Below are 8,118 nucleotides of genomic sequence, written 5' to 3'. Positions count from 1 at the left end.
CCGCAAAAAGAAGTTTTGCCATCTGGTTTGGACGTTTGGTTGCGTTGGATTTTCCTCTCTAGGCCTTGTTTAGATTGAAAAAAATTTCAATCTGATGAATAGTAGCACTTTCGTCTTATTTGGTAAATATTGTCCAATCGTGGACTAACTAAGCTCAAAAGATTCATCTCGTGATTTCTAACTAAATTGTGCAATTAGTTATTTTTTTTACCTACATTTAATGCTCCATGCAAATGGCTAAAAATTGATGTGACGGAGAGAGTGAAAAAACTTGAAATTTTGAGAGTATCTAAACAAGGCCCTATTAACAAACCGAACCAAACCATCTGGGCTCCTGGTCCTGGCTCCGCTGCTCTGTTCTCTCCCACCACCACGAGCACCTGGCAATGGCGGCCTCCGCCACCTCCCAGATGTGCTCAAGCCGCCTCCTTTCTTGCTGAGCTCACCCACCCACCACACGCCGCGTCCTCGACTCCCACGAACTCCCCCGCCTACCCACCCCTGCTTCTCTCGCCCGGCCGCCCGCCGGACGCATCTCGGGGCTCTGCTCCCCGGTTCTTGGGGCCGGTGGATGTGTCCCCGCCCCCGCCCCCGCCCCCGAAAATCAGCTGGCCCGCGTCCTTGTAGCTATCTCGGGATCCAGGCCGTGAGCAATGACGGCGGCCGTGGCGCCGCCGCTCTGCACCTGGCTCGTCGCCGCCTGCCTCTCCGCGGCCTGCGGCGATGGCGAGAAGGAGAAGCAACGCAGGCACCGCGGTGGCGGCGTCGGTGGTCTCTTCGGCTCGCGCCGCCGCCTCGGCTCTGGGCGCCGCGGCGGGGCGCGCTCTGGTGAGCCCATTTCCCGTTTTCTATTGCCAAAAGGCTGGTTTCTTTCTTGCTTGCCCGAGCTCAACCGTGAAATTCGTTAGATGTTTCACCGCATCGGTAGTGTCACGGCGGAGATTTGGCGGTGGGTTATAGGTGGGTGTTTTATACGGTTCCAGGGTCACATCGCTCGTGCAGTCGTGCGCGCGCCCGGGATGTAGGCTGCAAGGGGATTATACCCAGCTTGATGCCGGCATCTTAGTCTAGGCTTTTTTTTTGTATGGTTTCGGGCTCGCCGTCACCTCATGCTCTGGAGTAAGTTGGTGGGTTTGCAACTGCTAGGTCTGGCTTCAATAGTTTCACAAAATTTATGATATGATAAACCTAGAATTTTTATCAGCAGGACGAACTGTGCCAACAAGGAAATTTCAGACCCAATTTTGGTGTTGCCGTGTTGACAATCAAAAGAAACTGAGATCTTGTCTTGGTCATGAAATTGTCCAGTCTGGAACTACAGCAAGCTTGCATTCCTTAATAGTTGATATTTCAGCTGTCATGCCTGGTTTTGGCTGTGCCTCTGTGGTGCCATTAGTTCAGCACAAGCATACCAAATGAAATGTGTGGCAAACCAACCTATATTATTTGTTTGTTGATTGTGGTGTCTTCCCCCCAATGATCCACTTAGATGACCAAAGTGTTACTTGAAGAAGGTTTCAGTTGATATATAAGGGCATTTGTGGATGACACCGCCTTTCCTGTTGTCCACTTCTATTTGTCTTACATGCTGATTTCTGGTAGTTGTACACTGTATGAACAAAATTCTCGTGAACTGCAGGAATGGCCATGTCTGTTGCCTTGCATCCTGAAAGGACAGTTGTGGAAAGTAAGAAACCTGATATGAAAGAAAGGAGAGTGGTTGTCACTGGCATGGGCGTAGTGACGCCACTAGGCCATGATCCTGATGAATTCTACAATAACCTTTTAAGGGGTATCAGTGGAATAAGCGAGATAGAGGCATTTGATTGCTCTCACTATCCCACGGTATTTAGTTTCTTCTTATGGATAATGATTTGAGGTTTGTTGCACAATTATGCTGAAACATGCTGTACTTCTTTGACACTATGTTTCATACAGAGGATCGCGGGAGAAATCAAATCGTTTTCGACAGATGGTTGGGTTGCAGCAAAGCTAGCTAAGCGAATGGACAAATTTATGCAATATTTGATAACGGCTGGAAAGAAAGCATTGGAGAATGCTGGAATCACTGAAGAAGTCATGAATGAGTTGGAAAAATCAAGATGTGGAGTCCTCATTGGGTCTGCTATGGGTGGCATGAAGGTGCATATTCTTACATTACATGATATACTTGCTGAAAATATCAGTTTCTTTTAATTCTTTTTATTCTTTTAGTTTAATTAGCTTCACTTCTAATTCTATTTTTATCAGGTTTTCAGTGATGCGATTGAAGCTTTGAGGGTTTCCTACAAGAAGATGAACCCATTCTGTGTACCTTTTGCAACTACAAACATGGGTTCTGCGATACTTGCTATGGATCTGGTACCTTATATGATTATTGATCTTTCCTTGCTATTTCATTTCTTTACTCGTTTATTGATACTTTGATAGATAGATACTGATGATTCTTGATTACTGAAATTGCGCTTCATATGCAGGGTTGGATGGGCCCAAATTACTCTATCTCTACTGCTTGTGCGACTAGCAACTTCTGCATTCTGAATGCAGCTAATCATATCAGGAGAGGGGAAGCTGTAAGTAACTTCATTTTCTTGTGATCTCTTCTACAATAAGTAGTGTCTAATTGCAGTTGTAACCTAAACATACAGGATTTGATGCTTTGTGGTGGTTCTGATGCACCAATCATCCCTATTGGTGAGTTGCTCTCTGATTGTTAGATATCTTCACTCCCAATTTCTTCTGTTTCATTTTGACTTGAACCTCAAATTTTCTTATGCATATCTGTTTTGACCATTTAAAACTGTTAAATGCAGGATTGGGAGGTTTTGTGGCCTGCAGAGCTCTTTCACAGAGAAACAGTGATCCAGCAAAAGCTTCTCGACCTTGGGATGTGGTTCGTATCTCTAAATCTAAGAATACTAATTACTACTTGTTAACCAAATTATTGATTTACTATATGCAAGTGATACATTTGTCAGTTATACTTGTTTGGTGCCATGTATTTATCTGCTGTTGAATGTTTTCGAAGCGATGTAATTCTTATTTTTCTCAGTATTCTTGTCTTTGTGTCACAGGATCGGGATGGATTTGTTATGGGAGAAGGGTCTGGTGTGCTTGTTTTGGAAGAACTTGAGCACGCAAAGGTTTCATTCATGCAATTCTCTTGGGTCTATTGTCCTTTTGGTTTAGGCTGATTTCAGTCAAATGCTAAGAGCATCCAACTCGTATTTCTGCAGCAAAGAGGTGCAGAAATATATGCTGAATTTCTAGGAGGAAGTTTCACATGTGATGCATACCATATGACAGAGCCTCATCCTGAAGGTCATATTTTTCTTTAATGTTGTGGTGCATTTGGCTTCCCTTCTATTATCCTTATATCCTTTCATGTTGATGCTGATGTTATGTCCATGCAAATACAATATCAGGGAAAGGGGTAATTCTTTGTATTGAAAACGCATTAGCAGATTCTGGAGTAACAAAGGAGGACATTAACTATATAAATGCTCATGCAACATCTACACAGATGGGTGATTTGAAGGAATTTGAAGCTCTCAACTGTTGTTTTGGCCAGAATCCTCAGGCAATTTTGTATTTCAGAATCTTATATTTTAGACCTAGCAACCTTCTGTTGCTCCTTTTTTTGGCAAAAGAAGCAAACTTCTGTTTTTCTCAGTTTAGTTGAGCAAATGATTTGCTTATATGTATTGCAGATACGAGTGAACTCAACGAAGTCGATGACAGGCCATCTGCTAGGAGCTGCCGGTGGAATAGAAGCTGTTGCTACTATACAAGTAAGGAGATTAATGTAACTTTTCCTGTCAGGGTTGTTTGTTGTTTTCTTTTTATTACTCAAAAGTCTGTACCTTTATAGAGTCCAAAATTTTAATATCTTAGTGACCTATCTGCTGGGATATGTTATCAAGGTCTGTTGTTGCAAGTATTTCAAAGTATAGTGCTTTTTTTTTCGTTTGAGCTGATGTGCAGAGTGTAGTGGAGTCATGTTAAATAAAAACAATGTTTCTGCATTAAAGGTCATTAGAAACTTAGAAAGCATAAATTCTTGATACCGGTACGGTGGCATACAAATGCAAGATTACCACTCATTAATACAGCTGTATGGCATATATCCAAAGAAACAAAATGTTGTTGATAGTCTGATAGATAATTTTAAGAATCAACTCTCAAGTGCAGCTGATGCAACTAGGCAACATAGAGTACACCATGATGGGATGGTCTAGACCCATGTTTTAAAGGCGGCTAGGTGTCCAGGCGAGTGCTTGGTACGCCTGGACGCCTAGGCGGCGCCTAGGCGACAAGGCGCCACTGTTTCCCAAGGCGAGCTGGGTACGCCTGGACGCCTAGGCGACGCCTTTAAAACATGGGTCTAGACCATAGATTACATAAGCAAATACAAGTTAGACGTCTAATTCTTAGTTCCTTAGATATTGTACTCTTGAAGATTGACTTTTTACTGGGTGCAAGATGTCTGGAGTATGCCCAGGATGGAGGAAGTATCCATTTTTTACTATCAGTCTACTATAAAAGGTTTCAGTATATTATATGGTATCCGATACGGACAAGCTACTTAAAGGTAGTATTCATATGGAAATTATGGCATAAGGAAGCACCATATTGTAGCATTTTTTTTTCTTATACAATTTCTGGCCAATTGGACTTTGATGTATCTACGAAGTTAGTAATTCACACTAGTAATTCATAAAGTATCTAGATTCAGTTTCTTACTTGACCAGACTTCTGTGCCATTTAGTACTGGAGGATAATATCAGTAGTATATTAGTATGATAAAGCACTAATTGAACACTAGTTTTGTAATAGATCACTTTAGTGCTTGCAACTAGTATTCAAGTTGCTGTTAACCTGTGGATGTTTGGTCTTTTAATTTTCACATTCTGAACAATATGCATCAATTGGGAATGGGGTGGTGTAGGAGGGTACAATTGGAAAAGGTGGGAAATAAAATGCTGTTATTTAAAAAAAAACCACTTATTGATGTAAACCACCTTTAAAATCTGTGATGAACAAGTTTTGACTGCTTATGTGATGCTGTTGGTAAAATTTGGTGGTGGTTGCGGGGGGCGGGGGGTGCTTCTCATGCCACAGGTTCATCTCTAGGACTCTAGGTTAATAATGTCAATAACTAGCATAAATTCTTATGCTCTGTTTATAAAGTAGAAGGTGATGCAAATGATATAATTTTTTTATTTGAGTAAGTTGAAGCACCCTGTCATTTGCACTTGGACAACATTCTGTCATTTTCGTGTTGGGGGAGGAGAAAAATGCTGACAACATCAGGTGTTAGATGAAGTGCCTGAACAGATGCTCCTGCTGTCCTAGTATATAAGGCGTAACTGTTTTTTTTTTCTTCATCTCAGAATACAACGTGTGGCTCATTCTCTCTCCGTTTAGTAAACATGCACCCATGCACCGTTTATTGCTTCTGCTAGACTTCTCTTCTCCTTCCTATTTACATGCATGCACTTTAGTCTTAGTGTAGGTATTTACTTGCATGGTAAAGTGCTGACTGGTGGAACCAAGGAGTTTGGCACTGGAACCAACGAATTTAGTAGGTTTCTTGGTCTTTGGGCTAAAGGGAGTTGCGCCTTATATACTGGGACGGAGGGAGTAACACCCTTTAGGTCATTTATAATGATGTTCTTTTGAGTGGTCTAGACAAACATAATTCCAAAGTACAGGGATTGTGACATTGTGTTCTTGAAAAGGCTATTTTCCAATGTAAAATACCGAGGTTACTACAAGTCCATTTTGTAGGGGATGGATGGGAAAAAGTTTTTCCATGTGTATCTTTTGTTTGAGTTTCTCTCAGAAGTGGGGTTTTATGCCAACTCTTAAACTAAGCAAACTGGTACAATGCATCCTGTTTCTAGACACTTATCATTTAAGCATCCTTGTGCAATGCATGTGGTTTCTAGACACTTCCCCTTTTTTTTTACGGAGGAAAGGCACTTCCGTTTTGCTAAGATGGTTGATTAGTTTGCCATCAGAAAGTACTAACTTGCTGTTCCTCAAAGCACCCGACCTAGTCGAGTGTGTGGTAGCCAACAACCAGCATGTTTTTATTTGATACCACACCGTGGGTGCCTACATGTATCAACTTTAGTGAGCAGCAATATCAGGGTGCTGGATTTATTACGAGTCTTGTTGCAAATGATATATCATGTTATCCTCATGGTTTCTACTGCATTGTGTACTTGCAGGCTATAAGGACAGGTTGGGTGCATCCAAATGTCAATTTGGATAATCCAGAGAAAAATGTGGTACTTTTCTTTTTAACCCAGAATTTTCCACTCTTGAATTATAATCTTATTGACCCTATTTCACCAAACTGACATGTATTGGTACATCAGCTTATGGAATGGTGGGCACCAGGTGGCTGTAGTTTGGTTGGGGCCTTAATTTTTCCTATGAAATTGAAAATGAAACAACAAAACTAGTGGGTCTAATTTGCAATAGTTCATTTGACCAAATCATGTTTTTGTCCATTCAATAGCCTTGCCTTGTTCATAAATGCTACTCTCCAATCCTGAGCCCATCAAGTTGTTAGATTACAAACTAGCATTAGCTTGTTTGTGCTGATCTCTTATTTTCATCTATTTGAAAGCAGTATCCAATTTGCCTTTTTGTTGTCTTGACTTAGGATGTCAGCATGCTGGTGGGTCCACAGAAGGAAAGATGTGACGTGAAGGTGGCACTGTCGAACTCATTTGGATTTGGTGGGCACAACTCGTCGATTTTGTTTGCACCATTCAAGTGATAGTTGACACTTTTCTTGTGGTGGTTACACATCGTCGAATCGGGGCCTTGTATAAGAGACTACCAGGGTCAGCAACATCTTGTGTACTGCAAAATTAGGAAGAAATCCAAAAGCTTAGTAGGATTATATATTGCCACACAACCTACTAAAGATAGCAAATGGGTTCCTTTGTAATAGCAAATCAAAAATTATGTTGAGCGAGAAGAGCATCCATTCAGATGTCACATGTACCCTTTTGGCGCGTTCTATTATGTTTCGGACGCAAATTGTACGTGTCCTATAGGAGGAACTTAATTGGGGGCGATGTTTTTGGTGTTGCCCGACAGATACAGTGCGTCACTTACAGATTCATGATATACTGCCTAGTTCTTTACTTTATGCCAGTTGATGGCTTTTGCTGCAAGGCACGTTGCTGCTGTGGTTTTTAGCTGCCGCAATCCCCGTGAGGCCGTGACGTGTGTACGAAGTTGCTCTTTTGATTTGTTATATTACTGGGCATTAGTGCAGTGGTCTCTAACTCTCGTCTCAGTTTTCATGATATAAGTGCCATGGGTCCAGTACTGCGTTTCTTGTTTATGCGAGGATCCGCAAAAAGATAGCACAACTCTGCTCAAGAAGAATTGGGGGAGAGTAGAAATCGAGAGGAGAGGGTGGGTGCTTCTCTAAATTTATTTATTCCGTTCTTATCCCGGTCTGCATAAATCGAGAGGAGAGGGTGGGTGCTTCTCTAAATTTATTTATTCCGTTCTTATCCCGAGTTCTCTAAACTTGTCCTTGAGTTTCATCCTGGTTCTATTGCAAATTGCACATTTTGCTCTCTGAACTTGTATTACTTACCAGCTTGGTTCAATCTCCTGGGCATCGTGCTTTCGTCAGCTCGCCCCACCGCACGCACATACATTACCTGTGGCTTGCACCGCTACGCGTGCCTACTTGTGCTGCGTCGCTGGTGTGGTGCCGCACTCATGCTAGGATCTACCACGCTGTGCGCTGCGCTCGTCCTACCACGACGCGCCTGCCTGTGCAGGCCCGGTCCTGTCAGTTGAGAGACCTGGAGCAAAGCTACGAAGGTGGGCCCTTTAATACAACTCTAAAAAAATTATTCGTTGTCCTAGTTAACATCATATCCTAACTTCGTAAGGATTCCTAAATCCCTGTATTCTAATAAAAAAGACTAGGGTGAAAAACAAATTAAATCTTGATTAAATATATATACTTGGCATACATCAATCAAAGGGGAGCAATTATTGGATACCTCCGTACAAAACTTTGGATGTCTTGTCTACAATTGCCCAAGTGCCTGAACGGAGAGTGGGCTGGGCGCC

General features: G+C 42.1%; 1 protein-coding gene across 1 annotated transcript; it reads left to right on the top strand.

Moving 5' to 3' along the window:
• The first annotated feature begins 321 nt into the window (after positions 1-321).
• On the top strand, positions 322-7,166 carry LOC136530431 (3-oxoacyl-[acyl-carrier-protein] synthase II, chloroplastic-like). Its single transcript, XM_066523176.1, has 13 exons — positions 322-828; positions 1,640-1,845; positions 1,939-2,142; positions 2,251-2,361; positions 2,478-2,573; positions 2,649-2,694; positions 2,814-2,893; positions 3,075-3,143; positions 3,237-3,321; positions 3,426-3,580; positions 3,711-3,791; positions 6,237-6,296; positions 6,677-7,166. Exons 1-13 carry the CDS (start codon positions 654-656, stop codon positions 6,791-6,793), a joined length of 1,485 nt encoding a protein of 494 aa, XP_066379273.1. The 5' UTR covers positions 322-653; the 3' UTR covers positions 6,794-7,166.
• The last annotated feature ends 952 nt before the right edge of the window (positions 7,167-8,118 follow it).

Source organism: Miscanthus floridulus, chromosome 2 (genome assembly GCF_019320115.1).
Source record: "Miscanthus floridulus cultivar M001 chromosome 2, ASM1932011v1, whole genome shotgun sequence".
Taxonomy (NCBI): domain Eukaryota; kingdom Viridiplantae; phylum Streptophyta; class Magnoliopsida; order Poales; family Poaceae; genus Miscanthus; species Miscanthus floridulus.
Note: the sequence above shows the minus strand (reverse complement) of the source record. Positions and strands in the feature narration are given on the sequence as shown.

Coding starts and splice junctions, on each gene's coding strand:
- LOC136530431 (XM_066523176.1), top strand. CDS start 654: ATGACGGCGGCCGTGGCGCCGCCGCTCTGCACCTGGCTCGTCGCCGCC. Junction 829..1,639: donor CCGCGGCGGGGCGCGCTCTG/GTGAGCCCATTT, acceptor CGTGAACTGCAG/GAATGGCCATGTCTGTTGCC. Junction 2,695..2,813: donor TGCACCAATCATCCCTATTG/GTGAGTTGCTCT, acceptor TGTTAAATGCAG/GATTGGGAGGTTTTGTGGCC.